Source organism: Urocitellus parryii, chromosome 3 (genome assembly GCF_045843805.1).
Source record: "Urocitellus parryii isolate mUroPar1 chromosome 3, mUroPar1.hap1, whole genome shotgun sequence".
Lineage (NCBI taxonomy): Eukaryota > Metazoa > Chordata > Mammalia > Rodentia > Sciuridae > Urocitellus > Urocitellus parryii.
The window spans coordinates 80,608,547-80,631,487 of NC_135533.1; the positions used below are offsets into that span (position 1 = coordinate 80,608,547).

The window sequence follows — 22,941 nt, forward strand, 5'->3', positions numbered from 1 at the left end:
GACACTTTTAATACTTAATTTTTATGACACTCATAAATTTTCTTACACATTTACACATACATGTATAAAAATCTTTTTTGTACATGTATACTGTCCAAGCCAGGGACGATGGTGCATGACTGTAATCCCAGCAACTTGGGAAGCTGAGGCAGGAGGAAAGTGAGTTCAAAGCCAGCCTCAGCAAAAGTGAGGCATTAAGCAACTGAGTGAGACCCTGTCTGTAATAAAATACAAAATAGGTCTGGGGATGTGGCTCAGTGATTGAGTGCCCCTGAGTTCAATCCCTAGCACCCCCCAAAACAAAACAAAAAAAACCCCAAAAACAAAAATCACCCTGTCCAGGCTGAGCAACTCCTCAGGCATGATTTGGTTTTAGAATTATCACTAATCACCACCCAAAAGCTAGCCCATCTACAGGTTAGTGGGGCTGCCGTGGTGGGCCTTGAGTGGTGCTTAAATGAGAAAGTATTCTCAATATTCACTGAGAAAGTGTTCCTCACAGATAGATGTGTATATATAGATATATGTGTGTGTGTGTGTGTGTGTGTGTATATATATATATATTTATCTCCATCAAGGAGCATTTATAAATGTCCAGCAGACTCCATGTACATTTTGTCTGTTTTATTATTCTTATTATAGAAATCTGAGTTAAATGAGATGATATAATATCTGTTATCCTAGTGATATTTTAGGGCAGGTGTATAGTTGATCCCCCCACCCCTTAATCTGATTTCAAGTACCACTAATTATCCTCATTTTACAGATTGAAAAGCTGAACCTGAAAGAGGCTAAATAGCTTGTCTGGAATTACACAGGAGTCAGTGGAAGAGAAAGTTAAGTACCGAGGTCTGACTCTATCTGTACCAATATGCTATAAAGATTAAATTGTCTTTGGGCATGGTGGTTCATGCCTACAATCCCAGCTACTCAGAAGGCTGAGGCAGGAGGATCACAAGTTTGGGGCCAGTGTTGGTGACTTAGTGAGTTCATGTTTCAAAAGATAAAAAGGGCTGGGATGTAGCTCAGTGGTAGAGCACTTCCCAACATTCATGAGGCCTGAGTTTAATCCCCAACAGTGTAAAAAACAACAACAACAACAAAAAAAAAACATTAAATTGTCTAAAATTAATTAAGCAAATGGGAGGCTGAAAACTAAGAAAGCAGGTGGTTTACTGCCAACAGTCTGAGCAAGAACTGACTTGAATTTCCTACTAGGCCTTTGAAAATTAGAGCCATAATAACTTACTCATTTTTTAAGTGCCCACTCCCTCCTCCCCAAGCCTCACAAACCATGCTTTTATATAGAGCAGATTAAAAAAATGTTTGCTGCATAAAAGAAATGTATTACTTTCACTCACATTTGAATGAAGGGATGCTGGCAATCTACCACCCTCAAAAGACACAATCGATGTAGCTAAAAAGCTCCAGCATCCTAGCCGACGCCTACACTGCACACACTGCACTGGAAGGGCTCTAAAAAGAGAGAAGTGCTCTGGCTGCTGCCTGCCCACTGCCTCCCTGATGCATGATTTATCCCAGCCCTAAGACAGAGAGGATTCCATTTCAATTCTGTGTCTTTGTCTCACAGTCAAGACCCTCCAAACTTCCTTCTCTCCCATTTCTTAGTAGGTTTTTACAGTGTTTTCTTTTGAATAAAATTCAATACAAGCCCAGTTAATGGAAAAGTTACTCAACAGAAAAATGATAATGTCACTAGAGCAAAGGTATCCCATATCAGGTCCTTTAATTTGAGCATAAACATTGACCCCCATTGACCAGGACAATAAAGAGCAATCAGTACTTGATCCCAGTAGCCAGTTTCCGTTCCTATGCTTACCAAGCAATGTACCAGAAAAAAAATATTATTGTAATACAAAGACAGCTTGTATATTAGCCAACCAAAATAAAACCTCAATGGATAAAAATCAAAGTAAGCTTAGGTATGATTCTTCTTTGACATTTTTCTTGAGAGGCAGAATGATCTAGCTTTTTCTACATGCCTTTTGAGGATGTGTTCTGATGACGGGACAGATTCAGACCAATCTGCTATGATCACACTGTACAAGACAGGAGCAGCAATGATGCTCAGACACTGTATGGTGCTCATTCATTTAAAAAGATCCGAGTACACGCCACCACTCTATATGATCTCTCTTGGGAATTAATTTGAAAAGATCTGTCTTGGCTAATGGCTTCAGAGCCTGTGTTATGCCATCAGAAGGCTATGTGCTTCATGCCATGTCACTTAACCCCACCAGAGGCACGTGCCATTGGCTCCATCTCCAGAGTAAGAAAATGAACCTCTGGCAGCCACTAAGTCACAGCAAGTGGCTAACCAGAGCTGAACATGAGTCTCTGGGTTTGTGTACGACAGCTTTTCAAAATTCTGCCTTGGGGACGATAAGCCAGGAAACAAAATAGGTCAGATCTATATGGAACACTCTTATTAGCTAAGGCTTCACAGAAGACAATCTACATGTTAATCATCACATTTATTACAACTTTTTGACACTCCTATAAGGCTCTTTTTGTTGTTTATTTCCAAATTGTCAATGATTTTACTGCTAAATCTTCCTGTTGATATGACTATGGAATTCTAAAACATACAGAGGAACCACCATGGGTGGCCGGGGAGTCCCTGTTTTTGAGAACAGAATTAAAGACTCCATAAGGGCCACTGAATAAAAACAGAAGAGGAGGGGTGCAGCTTAAGAAGAGTCCAGAAAAGACCTGACATTTCCCTCATCAAAATAGACCCAGCTAGAATTTAAAGGAACTTCCTTTCATAATATGTTTGGGGGGAATGTAGAATTACTTCCATGTAGTAATTCTACTTCTAGTATATGACCTAGAACATGTTCCATCAACTACTAAGCTTTAGTTTCATTTTTTATAAAAAGGGGGAAGGATGGTCATAACCACAACCCGGGGATGGATGTGGAATGAAGCATGGGTGTGAGGTGCTCCATCACCAACCCGCAGTGACTTTCCACTACCAAGTACGGCATTATGCTTTTCTCTTTTGCACTTTCATATTAAATGGGAACTTTTTTCCTATCCTTGGGATGGAGGAGAAGATAAGAAACATAAAGACAAAGTCATTAATATTCCTATGTTAACACCCAAGGTAGAATTTTGCAGCATGACAACAGGCAGATCTGGAGAAAAATGCTACTTGCCTCTGGACCTCAAGACCCAACTCTGTAACTACCAGGTCTCAGATTCTTCTCTCCTGTGATGAACAGGCCCCAGGCTTGTCCCCCTGAAGGAAGAGGTCAGAAAATAATGGGCTGGGAAAACTTGAGCTGTCCCAGGTTTCTTCCAGTGGTTGGTGGGAAGGAGGGGAGAGAACAGTGGAGATGGACAGTAGGCACAGGGCCCATCTTCCCTGGCTGGGCTTGGGCCTGAGAGATGAGGCCAGGTACAGTACTGAGGACAGGTATGCTGTGCTGGTCTGCACACAAATTCAGGCTTGAGATATGGTGGAGACTGTCTCAAAGTTGGCCTCCAACCCTCTCACAAGGCAAGCAACCTCAGAGTCAATCAGCAGCAAGCACAGTCAGGAACTGTGATGAACAGGCCCCAGGCTTGTCCCCCTGAAGGAAGAGGTCAGAAAATAATGGGCTGGGAAAACTTGAGCTGTCCCAGGTTTCTTCCAGTGGTTGGTGGGAAGGAGGGGAGAGAACAGTGGAGATGGACAGTAGGCACAGGGCCCATCTTCCCTGGCTGGGCTTGGGCCTGAGAGATGAGGCCAGGTACAGTACTGAGGACAGGTATGCTGTGCTGGTCTGCACACAAATTCAGGCTTGAGATATGGTGGAGACTGTCTCAAAGTTGGCCTCCAACCCTCTCACAAGGCAAGCAACCTCAGAGTCAATCAGCAGCAAGCACAGTCAGGAACTTTATTTTTCCTGAGTGCTTCTGTCTCAGGATAAGAAAGAAAGAAGCTCCTATGTATTTATGAGGCACAATGTGATTTTTGACATAGGTATATATTGTGGAATGATTTTCTATTATTATATACAGTCATCCCTTGGTATCAGGACCTCCCTGTGTTACCAAATACAAGGGAATTCCAGGCCCTTATATAAAATGGTGAAGTATTTGCATATAGCCTACATGCATCCTCCTGTATGCTTTAAATCATCTCTAGGTTGCTCATAATACCTAAAGCAATGTAAATGCTCTATAAATAATGATTATACTCTATTATTTAAGGAATAAGAACAAGAAAAAAGAATCTGTACCTGTTTGGTATAGACACAACCATTGTAGGCCTAACTAGGTAGTACACAAATGAGATACAAGGTGAAAGAGGCTCAAAAAACAAGTGCTATAGAAACTGAGGATTTAGTGAGGAGAGGTGGCTCCCAGCAGGGGTACCCGCCACCACTTCAATCACCTGGATGCAGCATAGTGCTCAGTGCATGGCAAATTTCAGTTTTGCCTTTTGCAACTTTCTGCAAGCTTTTAAAAAATATTTTTGATCCATGGTTGGCTGAATCCACAGATGTACACCCTGCAGATATGGAGAGCCAACTGTAGGTATCTATGGTGGGATGATTATTATCAAGTTAATGTATCCATCACCTCACATATTTATTATATGTTTTCATGGTGAAATAATTTAATATCTATTCCTTTAGCAATTTGAAATAGATATTAACCTTGGTCACCATGCTGTACAATAGACCTCAAAGATTTATTCCTCCTAAATGAAATTGTGAACCCTTTGGTCAACATATCCCCATCTTCAAACCCCACCTCACCCTGCCATTTACCCAAGCCCCTGGGAATCACCAGTTTGCTCTTTACTTCTTTGACTTCCCTCCCTACCCCACTCTGCACCCCGTCCTGCACACACACACATATAAGTGAGACTGTGCAGTATTTACCTTCCTGTATGCTGGCTTATTTTGCTGGACAAAATGTTATCTGGATTCATCTATTTGCTACAAATGACAGTTGTTATGGCTTGAACACGTGTGTCCCTTAAAAGCTCCTGTGTTTATGCAGGAATAGCCAGAGATAAAATAATTAGATTATGAGAGCTGTAACCTAATTAGTCCATCCTAGTCCGAATGGACTAACTGGGAGGTAAATGCAGGCAGGTAGTACATGGCTGGAGGAGGTGAATCATTGGTGATGTTCCCTGGAGGTGTTCATGTTCCCCATGGTCTCTTCCCCTCTCTCTCTGCTTGCTGACTGCCATGAGATAATAAGCAGTGCTCTTCCACCACACCCCCAGGCCTGATGTTCTACCTTGCCTGGCCCCAGAGTGATGGAGTCAGCATACCCTGGACTAAAACTCTGAAACTGTGAGCCCAGTGAACTTTTCACTTCTAGTATTTTCTTGTCAGGTTTTTTGGTCACAATGACCAAAAGCTGACTAACACATTGGCATTTACTTCTTTTTAAAGTTTTTTTTTTCTTTTTTTTTTTTTATTGGTTGTTCACAAGATTACAAAGCTCTTGACATATCATATTTTATACATTAGATTGAAGTGGGTTATGAACTCCCAATTTTACCCCAAATGCAGATTGCAGAATCACGTCGGTTACACATCCACAATTTTACATAATGCCCTATTAGTAATTGTTGTATTCTGCTACCTTTCCTATCCCCTACTATCCCCCCTCCCCTTCCCTCACATCTTCTCTCTCTACCCCATCTACTGTAATTCATTTCTCTCCTTGTTTATTTTCCCATTCCCCTCACAACCTCTTATAAGTAATTTTGTATAGCAATGAGGGTCTCCCTTCATTTCCATGCAATTTCCCTTTTCTCTCCCTTTCCCTCCCATCTCATGTCTCTGTTTAAAGTTAATCTTTTCTTCCTGCTCTTCCTCCCTACTCTGTTCATAGTTGCTCTCATTATATCAAAGAAGACATTTGGTATTTGTTTTTTAGGGATTGGCTAGCTTCACTAAGCATAATCTGCTCTAGTGCCATCCATTTCCCTGCAAATTCCATGATTTTGTTTGTATAGTATTTCATTATATATTTATCTCACTCTTTTTCCCCCATTCATCCAGTGATGAACACGAGAGTGACCTGCATCTTGGCAATTGTGAACAGTGCTGCAGTGAGCATGGGAGTGCAGACATCTCTTCAACATAATTTCAGTTTCTATGGGTAGAGGGCCAGAGTGGGATTGTTGGACCATGTGGTAATTCTATTTTTAGTTTTTCGTTTTTTTGAGGAACCTCTATACTATTCTCCATAGTGGCTGGACTTATTTACATCCCCACCGATAACATTTAAAGGTTCCCTTTTTTCCCACATCCTCACCAACACTTGTTAACTTTCATCTTTTTGACAATAACCTTCCTAAAAGGTATGAGGTGAATTTTCACTGCAGTTTTAATTTGCATTGGTCTGATATTTACGGCTATTATTTTTTCATATACCTGCTGCTCACTTGTATGGCTCCATTTGGGAAATCTATATTCAAGTCCTTTGCCCACTTTTAACTGGGTATTTGTGGTCTTGCTATTGAATTATCTGAGTTCCCTGAATATTTCAAGTATTTCCCTTCATCAGACGATTTGCCAATATTTTCTCCCATTCTGTAGGCTGTCTCTTCACTCTTTTAACTGTTTCCTTTTCTGTGCAGAAGCTTTTTAGATCAATGCAATCCCATTTGTTTATTTTTGCTTTTGCTGTTGTACTTTTGAGGTAATTTTTTAAAAAAATTCATTTCAAAACCAATGTCATGAAACTTCCCTCTACATTTTTTTAAGTGTTTATAGTTTGGGGTCTTAAAGTTTAAGTCTTTAATCCATTTGGAGTTGATTTTTATATATGATGTGAGGTAAGGGTCAAAATTTTATTTTTCTACATGTGAATATTTAGTTTTCCCAACATTATTTATGGAAGAAACAGACAATGTACACATTTTTCAAGTCCACGTTGAAGCCATATTTCCTCTCAAATGAATAAAAGTATATGTACTTGGAATTTTCACATAGATTGACAAAATAGGCCTAAGGTTATAAGGTTAGAAAAAGCAACTTCAAGAACTCAGATTTAGGTACAAATGTGAGATCTGAAGTCTAAGCCTGGGGTCAGTCTCCATGATGACCTGGAGTCTGAAGGTACAAGGCACTGGGGTGTTGGAACAACCACATCAGCTGTGTGATGATATGTGATGATGAAAATCTGCCATTTCTCTTTTACCAGGTAGGTGGACACACCACTGCCTGGGGACCCCCTCTGCCTGCCCCCTCCACTTCTCCACCACTTCTCCACCCTCAGCAGGAAGGGTTCTCAGCCAGAGATGATGAACAATCTCCAATTTTTCTTAATCCTCCCCTCATCCCTCAACAGGAAGTTTGCTTTCTTTCTCGCATGTGCTGGATTTGTGCTTGCTTCATAAAGCATCCCTGGGACAGAGGGGAAGAACCTGCACTTAGTTCTACTGTTTCAAACACACCAGGGCAAAACTCACACCCAAGAAAAGTAGAACCTACAAAGCCGAGGCAGCAAGCTGCATTAGTCTCGCTTTGTTCTTGGTGGTAACTGGAACGCAGGTACACAGACACTATTTCTAAAAATTATCCTCCATTCCTAAGGCTGTAAAGACAACCTCAAACTCAAATTTTCCACATTCTTCTACCAGGAAAACAAACAAACAAACAAACAAAAATCAACATGATAAGGCACAAACTTCCCAAGTTGATCTTAATAGGTCTTAATGCAAATACTTTGTTTTTATGAAGTGTTTGCATTTACAAGAAATCGAAGTTCACCAGATGATAAGAGGAGAACCAGACAGGCCATGGCTTTGGTTCAGGGGCGCTTCATCAAAGCCAGGCTCAAATGCACTTCCCCTTTTATCAGTGCAAATCAGCTCCAAAAACGTTCCTGACAAGTTTCATATAGAAACTTTAGTGCGAATATTTACTTATTCCTGACTCTGCTCACTAAGTGAAGCTTGAGAATTCTCCTTACTTATAAAGCCTTTACTGGTAGTGTCATAAAGCTTTACAATTCTGATGTCATTTCCATCAGAAAATCTCTATTCAGGTAGAGAAATACTGACAAGTCTGGCGATTCTCCAATAAATGAGCTGGTAGTAGTATAAATATATTGTGTATTTTTAATTTTCTTTACCATGCCTGGTTCATTAGAACAACAAATGCCCTTTATAAAAACCAGTTCATTTCTTGAGTGTGCAGATCATATAGACTTTGACATGTACTCATCAAGGTGTAGCATCTAAATCACCTAGGGTTAAATAAAGTCTGGTTAAAATCCAGATGCTGGGACCACTATCCACAATCAAATGAAGGCCCAAGAGGCAGGGCCCAGAAATTAGCACTATCTACAGGTACTGCAGATAACTACTATACAAATTAAAATTGATGACCATGACCGCTCCTTTAGAAAAACAAAACTTCATTTAGTCAAGGAGGAACTTTGGGGCTGTTGCTGTAATTCATGGGTAAGGGGGGGGTGTGTGGATTCAATACCCAGCATGAGAGAGAGAGAGAGAGAGAGAGAGAGAGAGAGAGAGAGAGAAAGGTTTTAGATCACTATGACCAAAACGCCTCACAAGAACAATTCAGCTCATAGTCTCAGAGGTTCAGTACAAGTAGCTCTGGGCCAAGGTGATGTAAAACATTATGGCGGAAGGGCATGGTGGAGAGAAACCACTTGGGGCATGGAAACTGGAAAGCAGAAAGAGAGTTCCATTCACCAGGGACAAAATATAAACTCCCAAAGGCACGCCCCAGTGACCCACCTTCTCTAGTTAACAGTTACCACTCAGTTAATCCGTATCAGTGGATTAATCTACTGATTAGGTTACAACTCTCATCATTTGATCATTTCATTTCTGAACATTCTTCATTGTCTCACACATGAGCTTTTGGGGTACACCATGTATCCAAACCATAGCTTCATGGGTTGATGCAGCTGTTTATTAGTTTATTTCATAAACTAATTTACACATCTCTAAACAAAAACACTTAATGTTCAAATGTACTGCCTAAATTAAAAATGTATAATGCATGCCTTCATGGGCTTCAGAGTAAAAATATTGTATTACTAAATCTCATCCCACAAAAAGATCTCAATCACTGTAAGACAGTATTAGTATTTTTATAACCTATCTGAAAAAAATGCAAACAGCTGGAACCACAGATTGTTTTTCCACTCACAAAGAAAATGACTTAGAAATCCTCAAATGTTAAGTATTTATGTGTTATATAAGTGGAAAGAATAATGCATGAAGTAAATTTCACTTTTGCCATAAGCATTACTTACGCTGGTAGAATTCATCTGAAACAAATTATGAGCTTTGAGTTAGTTATTATGGAGCTGAGAACTGTTCCATTTTCATGGCTATTTACACAATTAGACTTTTAATGTGACGAATGATGGACAATAGCTGGGTCATATGGCCAGGATGAAGATTTCCCTTGATGGCTCTTACTTGTCAATATAAATGACAGCAGAAAATGTCCCCTGGAGGGAGAGGGGAGGACCTTCTGTAGATTTTCCCTGAGAAAAAATGTCAATGACACGAAAAAAGTTCTGGGAAAAAAAATGGAATTATCTTCAGTTATTATTTCTATATTCTATGGAGTCAGATAGTAATGTGTAATTGAGAAATGCCAACTTCTCAGTCCTTAGTGCCTAGCACATGACCTTCTGGCAGGTACACTGTTCATCAATTAACCGCACCTCTTCCTTTAAAAAAAAAAAAAAATCTGAGCAGACGGTGATGTTATCATAGGTAACAGCCAGTGTAGGAGTCAAATTTCCTGACTCCAGAACCAGGACTGCTAGATTTTGGTGCAACACTGAAAACAGCATATGGCAAGGATACTTCTTCTTAAGGAATATTTTAATACCTATTAGAGATGATTTTAGCTATTAAATGTAGTTTTCCTTTTAATCATGTGATCAACTTCTAATATTTCCTTCAGCATTTTAACACTTAAACTTAAACACATCTATGGATTTCTTTTATTTGGTACCTGAGGGGCATAAAGAAAATTTGTCTCAGATTTATAAATTCTAAAAGTGAACGATGGACAATCTCCCTCCACGCCCCCACCCATGCACCCCTAAATGTAAACCTTTAGATCTCAGGATTAGTCAGATACAAGGTTTTCAGTGGATGCACATCCTGTCAGGGCACCTGGTGATTAGCATAATGGCCTCTGGGCCCTGCCCTGAGAACTGGGTGCCATATATCTTGTGTTCATCCAGGAAACAGCTCCCACTCCCCAGAGGACCCAGAACAAAGGAGCTGGCAGGCTTCAGGGGAGAGGCTGCCCAGGCAACAGTGTGTTAAAGACACCCATTAGTTGCCTCAATCAGCTAATTAGCTCGACAAATGCAAAACCTAAATCATTAAATCAAGTGGCCCTAAGATTGCATGCTGGCTTCTGATTTAGTGTCACTAACCCAGCAGGGTGAGGACAGAGTAGTAGTTCCACAGAACACAAAATGCTGTCCACACTGGGGAATGAGATTGGGATGGGACTTGACTTTTTTAAGAAAGTTGATCCCTGCCAGGAAGTTTCACTGAAAAAAAAAATAATAATAATACCACGGAGACCTCTGTGTTTATGCTTTGAAATTTAAATCAATTTAAATATAAATTGCTCTTCCTTTTTGTCATTATGAGAAAGAAATAAAATGTGGGTTTCAGATCTCTGGTGTACAAATGGTCATTAACTTTCATTTGACCTTGGGTGTAGAACTAATATTGGATTGATGCACAGGGTACTCTCATTATATTCATCTAGCTGCCTTACAGAAAACATGTTCCCAGGAGCTGCAATGCTAGAAGCTACTTAGATTTCAACTAAAAAACTTGATTTTCCCTTTAATGCTTCTCATAGGCCTCTCTGCTCTAAGCCTCAGGAAACCGTTTCTCAAAATTTACCTATGTGCATAAAACGTGGGCAATAACAAATAGGAATCTGAACAGGACAAAATCATTGTCCTGGAACATCCAAGGCCAGAAAAGGCCCTGTTCTGTGTGTCATCACATTCCAGGGACAGACCATCAGTGTGTCCTGTTCTCCTTCCCAGAGTCTAATTCTCTACAATAGGAACAAGCTCCCTTTTAAAATGATTTAATTGTCTTTGTCTATTGAGTGTTATAAATGTTACAAGCCCTCACTGAAGTGTCCTGTAGTACATATTTGAAAACCAAGATCTCAAAAACCTGCCATTTCAGTAGTGCGCTCTGCTGTGATTGTCATTCTTTACCTTCATGGAAAAACAGTTTCATTTACTAACTTAGCGGACATGACCATATTGTAGCATAAAAAAGAAAACCTCCTTGCCTTGCTTTTTAATTTCCTTAATTCTAAACAATCCTCAGGGTTAAAGGAATCCAACTTCCTGTACTCCATATTCTCAGATCTCTTGCTATTCAGAAGAAATCAGTGCAAAGGGCGATTTTCTTTGATAGTATGCCACTGAATGGTTATTTATCATTTCAACTTAATAGCTCTAATTATAAAAGACAGTGTCACGGGATTTTTTTTTTAAAGGCAATTTTCTTTGTATCCCAGTGGGAGAGTTAGGAAAAATTTACAAAGCATCTGCTGCATGCATTTTCAATTATTCCTGGGTTTTACCAGGGCTATTATTTTCTTGATTGTAAGAGTTTTACATTTTCAATATCCTTCTGCTTTACACTGCATTGAGAATTACCGTTTCAAACCTCTTAATGTGGTTTCAAACCACTACAAAAAGAAAAAAAGATACAACCTGTCAACCAACTGAACTGATCACTGGTCCATAAGAACATGCCCTGGTGGAGACGGGATGTGAATGTAGGAATCAGTCAGCAAGCAGGGACAGAAGAACCGTCTCTGGGAATGTTAGAACAAGGAATTATTATAGCGCTGGAGAAAGAGAGGGTTTTTACAAACTGCAATGATCGTCATGGTGTTAGGCAAAGCTCTCTCTTTTAGGGAAAACACCCTAGATCATCCAACAATCAGGAAGACAAGAATGCAGTATTGGTTATTTTAGGGGAAAATACCTGCTTCTTCTCTCCTCCTGACTGACAAATGCTAAGCAACACATTTGGTGGAGGCTGTAAGATATCACTGAAGGCCCATGCTGACCACAGATGAGAGTGAAGGGCGCTGGCAGGGACAGCATACACGAGGTGGCAGAGGAAAGGAAAAGGATAAAAACAAACCATATGGAAAAATCAATTCTGAGAACACAGGTGCAACCTTTGAGGACAGCCTGGGAGAGTCTTGGAAAAACTGCAGAGGTTGAAAATATCACTAAAAGATAAGTATAATCTCTTGATTATTTAAATTACAACCAAAAGACTTATGTTATAAAGTAGGATTTTAAGCTCAAACATTCATTATTAGAGCACTTGGAGATTACAGGGGAAAAAAAATCTTTTAAGACCCGATCACTATAGCTTGTTAAAAGCACTTAAATTTTTCAATAAAAAAATTATCACACAGCATCAAAAAAGTACAAGGAGTTTGAGATAGAAATAATTACACTAGCAGATGAATCTGTCTTCGCTGACCCTTAATTTTATTAACAACTACTCTAAAATCCCATTTTGTAATGCATGCCCCTAAATATGAGCTATCTGTTTATAAAAGGATCAGGATAAAGTCAAATATGGTACTATATTTATAAAAGAATCTGTTGGTTAAAAACAAAAAGTAAGAATTCAGAGAACACATAAAAGTCGGAGCAATTACATAGGTTTTTAAAGGGGCTTTTCTTCTAAATGTCCAAAAGAAAAGACCTTATTATCTGTTATTAAAAATAATCTAAATCAATTTAATTTCTCAGGACCAAGCAACAAGAATATATTTTACTTGGAATGTGTCAGCCCTGAAGTTGAACATGACTTTTCAATTGTCTTCCACCTCAAATCTCACAAATGCTTCATATCAGAGCAACCTGTAACATGTGATTCCCCAGTCTTACATGTATGTTCTTAAGAGGGGACTGGAAACTACTAAATTTTCCTAAAATGTGTTATTGGTGACTGGTGATTGTTACTAACAGTAGACCTGAGAAACTGGGACTTTATCCAGATTACCAGGATGATTAAACACCCTTATATCATCTAATGAGTGTGCCATGATTACCAGATCCAAGGGATGCCTACTTGGGCCTGATCTACATAGAGATCAGTCTTGTGGCAATTGAAAGTAATGCGGTTGTTGAAATCACATGATCATCATAAATGCCTCTTAAAGCTTGAATGTAGGACTCGAAGATGAAAGAGGATAGATTCTTTGAACTTAGAATTTGAAGATGATAAAACAAACTAGAACCTGTAAGGCTAGAAGAAACAATTTAATACAAAACACTGGCTTCCTTCTCATCTTTCCAGCATAATAAAAATAATGACATTTTCTAAAAGCTAAAACTAAACACAGTAAGATAAGCCATTTTACACACTTTTTAAAATTAATTACTGTGATCTGAATTCAAATCCTTGTGCATGCTAGGCAAGTATTCGATCACTGAGTTACACACACACACACCCCACCCACTGTAATTAAATTTTTTAGATTTGGGACGGGGTCTCACTAAAGTTGCCCAGGATGGTCTAGAACTTGAGATCATCCTGCGCCAGACTCCCAAGTAGTTGGGAATACAGGCATGCACCACGGCATCTGGCCGTTTTACATACTTTTAAATTATATACCATAAAGAAAAACAGTAAAATATCTTGATACACAAATAACACTTTAACCTGAAATCCCTGACTGGTTCATCCTAGAAACAGAAAAAACAATGCTGTTATCTACAACTTGAAAAGTTTATGAGTTTTCACATTATTCCTTCCCATTCCCAATAGCCAAAATGACCAATGACATCTTTAATCTCATAATGCTGAACCTTACTAACTAAAAGTGACAACCTAACTGAAAATGCTAGTACCTGGGTTGGAAAACAGGTTTACGTGGTGTCTGCAGATTTCAGCCTGTGTGGAGGTTACTTCTCTAAATCTTGAGGTTGGGACAGTGCAAACAATTCCTCCTGGAGTGGGCACAAGTTGTTTTTGCCTATGCTGCAGCCCTTCTCCCTTATTCTGGTTTCCTTAGTGACATATGGGAGGTTGAGGCCAAAGAATCATAAGTTCAAATCCAGTTTCAGAAACTTAGAGGTCCTAAACAACTTAGTGAGACTCTGTCTCCGAATAAAAAATTAAAAAAAAAAAAAAAAAAAAAGGCTGGGGATGTGTCTCAGTGGTTAAGTGCCCCTTAAATTAAACAGAGTGAAATTTAAACACTGCCAAGGACATTTATCAATAAGGGATTTCTGGCCTTCCAAAAATAGAAGCCCACCATGGCACAAATGTCATAGGATCTAAAGACAGCAAGAGTTAAACATTTGGCGGTGGAGTCCCCAGAAAGTGGCAGAAACACATCTGTTAAGACACTAATGAGCTAACTAAAATTAGCAGTGGGATAAACAACACAACAAAAAGAAGAGCAAAAACTGTTCATTTTTGTAAATCTTGCAAGGCCTTCAAATGCTCTTCACATCCACTAAGGTTAGCTCTAGGAAGAAAAAAATATTTAAAGGCACATCCTAATGACCTCTTAGAAAATTACAACAAAATGGATTTTTTATAAGCTAGCATCTTGAATCATTCATAAAACCTGTATTGATTGGCAGTTACTTTTATTTCTATTTGCACGGTGAGCTGAAACTAAAACTTTTTCTTTATATTAGTGCTCATTTTAATAACCCTTTGCAGTTAGACATAAATCTGGCACAACCACCTGAGCCCTAATTAGCCATTTTACTACAAGACAGAAGATACTAAGGCAATCAATTCCTCTGTCAAGCTCCAGATGTGCCAACTATCATTTTAATACTTTTTTAAAAAAATTAAATGTATACTAGCTTCTATTTCCTTTCCCTTTTAAAAATAATTCAACACAGTTTTAAAAAACAAGAAGCTGGCATAGAAATCCCCATACTGCAGTTGGAACTCTAATTAAGTCTGTGCTTAATGGTCCTGTATTTTATCACCTCCTAACTTCACAATAATAAGTTTTCTTTTTTCAGACAGCCATTGACTCATTAATGCATTTTATTTATAAAATATATGTTGTGTTTTAAAAATAGCAGGGGCCAGATTTGTCCTTGCTCAGTATCATATCCTACCATGTATAAGCATATAACAGGGCCTAACTAGAATGTAGAAGGAAGGGATAAATACAACAATTAGGACTAAGGCTCTCTTGTACCTTGAAATTATTATTTTTTATGTCAACTGAAGCATTGAAAATACAGGGTAAAACAGGTGAGTACTTCTAGAATATGCACATCTGAATTCTTTGAATATAATAATATATACTCTGGGTTATTTTTACCTCTAGGTTGTTCCCTATTTGTTGTGGTTGAGGGTGTGTGAGAAAGTATTGTCTTTGTTTTTCTTTAAAATAATCTTCTTTGTCTACATTAATTTTCTAAACAAATGACAAAACATTATATTTCATTAAAGTCAGGGACAAAATAAGAATGCAACTATTATTGATATTATTTACCCATATGTTACAGGGTCCTCACTAATGAAATAACATAAAAAACAAGGAAGTATATAGATTGGTAAGAAACCAAAGAGTCATCAGTGACAGGTGATGTGTTTGTCATGTAGAAAATCTAAGATAATTTTAAAACAAACTCTTAGAATTCATTTGAGTTCCACACTTGTATGAAATACAAAATCAAGAATTTTAAAAAAAAGAAAAAGAAAAAGAAAAAAGAAAAGACGTCAACTAGATAGATAATAGATGAGGACATTTGATAAGCAGATTCTAAAGTTTACATGGAAAGTGAAAAATCTCAGAATAGCAAATGCAGTATTGAAGAACAACAACAAAGTCAAAGGCCTGACTACATCTCATTTTATAATTTACTATAAACCTATAGTAATCAAGACAGTAAGGGATGGAGTGAAAGGATAGACAACTAACTAGATCAATGGAATAGAACAGAGAGCCCAGAAGTATACCCACACAAAGATACTCAACCATTTTTTTTAAATATTTCATTCCTTTTTAAATTTTTTTTTTTTTAGTTTTAGATGGATACAATACCTTTATTTTTTTATTTTTATGTGGTGCTGAAGATCTAACCCAATGCCTCACATGTGCTAGGCAAGCATTCTCCTAGGGAGCTATCACACCAGGCCATCAACCAATCTTACAAAAAGTAACATAATGTTGTTTTCTCAACAAATGGTGCTGAAATAGCTGGGCATACAAATGAAAAAAAAATAAACACACACCTATATATATATCACAAAAATTAATTCAAAATGGACAACAGACCTAAATGTAAGACGTAAAACTATAAAACTCCTAGGTAATCACATTGGAGAAAATGTAAATGACTTTTGCTTAGCAATACCTTTTCAGATGCACCACCAGAGACATGATTCATGAAAAAAATAATTGAAAGTGTGGACTTCATTAAAATAGAAAACTTCTGTTTTATAAAAACACTGTCAAGAGACTAAGCAGAAAAGCCACAGACTGAGAGAAAATATTTGCTAAAGGCATATCTGATTTGGAACTGTTATATAAAATATGCAAAGAATTCTTAAAACTCAGAAACAAAATGAATAGTCAATTAAAAATAGACAAAATATTTGGACCCTTAGTTCATTGAGGAGGACACACAAATGGCAAGGCAATAATCACGTGATAAAGCTCAGCACTGTACGTGAAATTAAAACAATGAAAACATCCCATAGAATATACAACCAAGCAATGAATCCTAATGTGAACTGTGAACTTCCAGTGATTACGATGTGTCAGTGTAGGTTCATCAGTTGTAACAAACAGGCCACCCCTGTGCAATGTGTTCATAGTGAGGGACGCTGTGCAAAATATACGGACAGGATGCACAGGGGAACTCTGTACTTTCTGGTCAATTTTTCTGTGAAGTTCACATTGATGTAGAAATAAAGACTATCCAAAAAATTCAAAAGAGAAACAATGAAAAAAAAAAGAATGAAATATCACCACACATCAATTAGAATGGCCCAAATCCAAAACACAAACAAGTTCACATGCAGGTGAGGATGCGGAGTAACAGGAGCTCCCTCACTGCAGCTTCAGATCTTTGGAAGACAGTGTGTCAGTTTCTAATAAAATTTAACCTGTTCTGATACACAATCCAACAATCACACTCCTTGGTATTTATCTGAAAGAATTGTGAACATACTCCCACAAAACCTGCATAGAGATGATTATAGTGTTTGTTTGTTTCTACAAGTGCTCAAATGTGAAAACAACCAAGATGTTCTTCAGTAGGTGAACAAATCAACACACTGCGAGACATCCAGATAAGAGTATTATTCAGCACTAAAAATAAGTGAATACTAAGCCATGAAAAGACCAAGAAGAACCTTGAATTCATATTACCAAGTAAAGAAGCCAGTTTTAAAAGGCTACCTATTTTAATGATTCTAACTATAGGACATTAAGGAAAAAAAGACAAAATTATGGAGACTGAAAGATATCAGTGGTTATAAGGGGAAAAGTAAATCGATGTAGCAAAGAGGATATCCCCCCATCCTCCCCAGTGCTAGTGATCAAACCCAGGGCCTCAAGCATGTTAGGCAAGTATTTTACTATTGAGCTACACCCCCAGCCCAGGCAACAGAACTACTCTGTATGATACTATTAACAGTATGTGGTATATTCTATTATATGTTTTCCCAAACCCATTTGAAGTACACCACCAAGATAAACCCTATGTAATGTAAAACTGTGGACTCCAGGTGATAACAGAACATCAAAGTAGGCTCATCAATTGGAACAAATGTTCCATTCTGGTTTATGATGTTGACAATGGGAAGACTAAATATGTGGGCCAGAAGTGGGCCAGGGAGTTCATGAGAACTCTGTGCTCCTTTTCTGCAACTTTTAAATGGAGAAAAAATTTTAAACAGTATAAGAGTTAAAAAATGGAAAGATGCACTGTGTTCCCTGGATGGAAACATTTATTATCTCAAAAAGATTTGTCTATCTACAAATTGAACACATGTTTTTTCTTTATGATGCTGGGGATTAAACCCAGGCCTCAGGCATGCTAGGCAAGCATTCTGCCACAGAGTCACACCACCATGAACGCACTCTTAAAAACCCCTATACAGAATTTTCATGGAACTTGACAAATTGAGACTGATTAGAAAAAGAGAAGTAAGAAAAGATTTACCTTCCCCCCTCACTTACTCAAAAAAGTCTTAATATAAAACTCTGGTAATTAAAACAGGATAGTGTAGCCACAGGAGTAGGTAAATAGAACAATGGAATAGAGAGACCAAAATTAAATCTGAGCATATATATAACCTTCATGTATGATGGAGTTACCATTACCAGATCACTGGGCAAAGAACTCCATGAGATTTGCTGGAGTAACTGGTTTAACACGTAAAACTTGATTTCCTCTTTACATCATATATATGAATAAAGTCCAGATGACTTTAAATCTCAAATGTGAAACAAAATTTTAAAACTGTCCACACTTGGCTATTGATCTGGCTAATCTACTTTTATTAATTTGTATAAGAAAATAATTGGAAAAGAACAAAATGATCTTTGTATCATAATGTACGTTCAGGTCCTTCTATTATTCTTTAATGGAAAAAATCCTTAAAAAACCTAAATGTGAACCCCCAAATTAATTACATTTATGCAATGTATAGTCTATATAGCTAATAAAAATGATGATGCAATCTATATTATTGACATAAAAATTAATTCTATGAAAAATATTTTATATATAGCTATGGAAACCAACACCATAGTAATGATGGAAATCAATGGGATCCATTTAATAGAACAGAAGAAAGAACCTAGAAATACACCCACACAAATAGCTTACAGAATTTTTGACAAAAGTACAGTTCAATGGAAGAAAAGATGGGCTTTTCAATAAATGTTGTAGCAATTTTTTAGACTAAACCCCACAACTAAACCAACAACAAAAAAATACTGTATGTAAGTCTCATACCTTATATCAAAATTAACTCAAGATGGATCATAGACTTAAATATAAAACTATAAAACTTAGGGAAGAAAAAGACATAAAAATCTTTGAAATCTAGTGCTAGGCAAAGAGTTTTTAAGACATGGACCATGAAAAATTTAATGAATTTAACTTTATTAAAATCAAAAACTTTAGCTCTGTAAAAGACTGTTGAGAGAATAAAAGATGAGTTATAGATTGGAAGAAAATTTTTGCTAATCACATATCAACAAAGGACTAATGTCTAGAATATATAAACAATTCTAAAATTCAATAGTAAAAAACCAAACAATCTAACTAGAAAAGTACAAAAATACTAGAAAAGGGGGATTTTAGTAAAGATTACTGATGGCAAATAAGCACATGAAAAGATGTTTAACATCATTAGCCATCAGGGAAATGCAAACTAAAACTGCAAGGAGATATCAATATAAACTTACCAGGGTGGCTAAAATAAGATTTAATAAAAAGTGGCAATAACAAATGCTGAAAAATATGCAGAGAACCTGGCTTAGTTATATACACTGTTGATGAGAAATAAAATGGTTCAACCATTCTGGAAAACAGTTGGCAGTTTCTCAAAACAAACATACATGCAACTACCATACAACAGAAATTATACTGTTGGATATTTCATCCAGAGAAATGAAGAATTAAGTTCACATCAAATCCTGGGGTGTACACTAATGTTTACAGTGGCTTCTTCTGTAAATGCCCCAAACCAGAAACAACCCTGATGTCCTTCAATGGGCACATGCTTGAAAGTGCTATGGTACCTCAATGCCATGGAATACCACTCATCAATAAAAAGGAACAAACTACTGATATTTACAACTGGAATAAACATCCAGAAAATTGTACAAATGAAAGAATCAATTCCTAAAGGTTACATACTGTATTCCATTTATGTAATATTTTTGATATGACAAAATCATAGAAATAAAGTATAGATTAGTGATTGGCGGGGGTCACAGAAGGAATGGGGGCAGGTAGAAAGCTGGGGCAGCTATACATCAGCAACTTGAGTAAAGACAGAAATGCTATCACCCATATTAGTGCTGTGCACCCTGGTTGTGGAATACCATAGCTTTGCCCGGTGTGGCCATGGGGGAACTTGGGTAAAGGAACTCAGGATCTGAGTTTCGCATATTTGTGCGAAACTACAAGTACCTCAAAATCTGTATATAATATAGTATCTGCATATTAATAGGAGAATATCTGGATATACACACCCAGATAACAACAAAAGAGTATTAGTAGTTATCTATGTTGATGAGATACATGATTTTAAAATTTCTTCTTCATATATAATATATTATAATTTTTTGATGAACATGCTCTACTATAATAGTAAGAAAAATATATCAAGCTCTTTTTATTAAGAAAAATAAAAGTAATATATGCTATTGTATACAACACTGAATATTTTACTATGTTAATCCTTCATAACATCATTTTTAAAGCTGTTTAACATTTCATCACATCAGTCATTGGTCTATAATAGGGACTTACGTATTATTTCTATTTGCGTTTTATTGAAAAAGGCAATGCAAAAGATGTCCTTGATCCTTATATGATCCCTAAGCACTAGCCTTGGAGTTACTGGAACACATAGTTAGGGACAATGGAACATACTGAATAAACAGTTTCCTGAAAACTATGAATTTATGTCCCCACGATCAGTATATATGTGTGAGATCTCTCTGTCCCTGAAAAATTGCTCAAATTGTATTCTGTATTACCTGTTCCATAGACGAAATGAGAAAGAAAGCAGACAAGCGAACCTCATTTGGTGAGAAGACATAATAAAATCAACTTCATACCCCTTCCCTGGTTCCCTGAGCAGAGCAGGGCCTTATGCATTCTAGGAACCGCCCCTGCCACATACTGCTCTTTTCACAATCTTGTATGTATGGCTCTGCTCACTCATCTTCATTTCCCTTCATCTGCAGAAAGTTCAAATTTCTCAGCTGAATGTCCACAACCTACCTTTTTCTGCCTTGTTCACTTGCTTCCAGCCACTCTTGCCTCCTTGCTGTCTCTTGAACAGAGCTGGCACAACTTGGTCAACCACAGGGATTACTTCCTCTGCCCCTACCATTCCATGCTGTGGGAACCTGCACCCTCTATTCCAGCCTCCCTCTATGAAGTTTGCTCTTTCTCTGGAAATGGCACACTGTATGTTTTAGAATGCATCTCTACATTATTCTGAAACCTTGAAAAAACAAATTCTATCCTCCAAGGCACACAGACATTCCAACTCATACAGACTTTAAGTTGCATCTCATCCTTATAAGATCCAAGGTCAACTCCAGCCTGCTTTATGTCTAAGCCTCCCTCTTGCAATCTTTACATTGGTGTCCTTTTTTCATCGTGGCCTCCACCCCTGCAAGTATCTACTGCATCATGCTGCTCACTGAGGAATCAACCCTGTCCACACTGCTCTCCCTGCTCAATATCCAAGATGACCATTCCATGCATCCTTTTCTCCATTGCCTTTATAATGTCCAATCCCTGTGTCCTCAAGAGCAGGCCAAATGCACAGAGGAAGTAATATGAGTGTTATAAACTAACTCATACAAGGGCGTGCTTGATTAAAATATATGAGGGTTATAAACTAACTCACACTAGGGCGTGCTTTGATACTGAGAGAAAAGCAAATCTTAGAGCTTCTAACTAGAAAAAGAAAAATATATAATGCATGTTAAGACATTTTCATGCAATTTACTTCCTTAAGTTCATCCTTTTGATTTTGTCATAGTCTTTCTGCCACAAAAGTCTTATCCTAATTTAACATTACACAAGAAGTACTTCCTTTCTGGTTTTTATTCCACTCAGCACTGTCCTTCTCCCTCCCAACAGGAAGAATGGCAGATGATGCTGCTTTCTGCCATTTCTCTCTAAGCAAGCATTTTTCTACTTCAGTGAGTCTCCATTTCATATTGGATTTCAGCAGAAAATTCTGTTTTCTCCTTCAAAATATATTTGAAAGCCCCTTTTTTCCTTTCCACATATTACTTTGATAGATTATATCCCATGGGTAAGAGGAATCAGATCTATGTAATGAGTTCTATGAAAAATTTCTGTTTTGAAATGTCATTAAACAAAGTGTTTTTAGAAAAAAAACTAATTTTTGATTAAGAAATTTATATATCCTTACAGAAAGATCACCACTATAATATTTATTGTTCTCTGTGTCATGATATGTAACTCAAGCTAATTTATTTGCTCTTTTTATGTAGTTAGATCTGTTTCAGGCTGCAATGAACTACAAACTTAGTTTATCCTTGAAATCTGAAATAAATTAGAGCAAAGCAGTGAAATTGTACTTTAGAGAATGATATATAAAAGCATGTGATAGAATGAATCCTATTAAAACAATGGTGATACTTTTCTGCATCCTATACCAAAGCATCTGAGATGCATTCAACTGCACACTTCCAGGTGATATGTGAAATATCCATCAAAAATTATAATCTTCCCTCAGCCCCATAAGAGACTACTCACCAGATTTCCTTGCTTTCAAAGCAATAACAGCTGCTAGCTCTCTCTGCACCTAATGAAATATTAGGGAAAAATCAAATTAGAAGAAGAAAAATGAAGCTACCAAATCAGTACTTTGATTTCAGATATGCAGCCCCAATTAAGACTGGTTGCAATGACACTTAAGTTTGTGCCATCACTTTTTTTTTTTTGCTCTTAATACATGGAATTGCCTTTGCATAAGAATTTCAGGCCAAAAAAATCTGGAATAATCATACTGAATTACTTTTTTTTTTTTAACTAGTTGCCAAATCTATACATTGTGAAATATTGATCAATATATGCTATATGTATGTCAAAAACAAAACTATGTAACATTCAGAAATAATGCAAATATGAATTAAATTATCAAAATATATATGATATCCTGACAAA

At 37.3% G+C, this 22,941-nt stretch overlaps 1 protein-coding gene across 2 annotated transcripts in view; it reads right to left on the reverse strand.

Moving 5' to 3' along the window:
• Rapgef5 (Rap guanine nucleotide exchange factor 5) overlaps positions 1 to 22,941 on the reverse strand; it is a 228,356-nt gene that overhangs the window by 121,395 nt on the left and 84,020 nt on the right. For both annotated transcript variants that reach the window (XM_077796732.1, XM_077796731.1), the window contains exon 7: positions 22,531 to 22,579. In XM_077796732.1, coding sequence (XP_077652858.1) covers positions 22,531 to 22,579 — 49 coding nt within the window. The remainder of the gene's footprint in view (positions 1 to 22,530; positions 22,580 to 22,941) is intronic.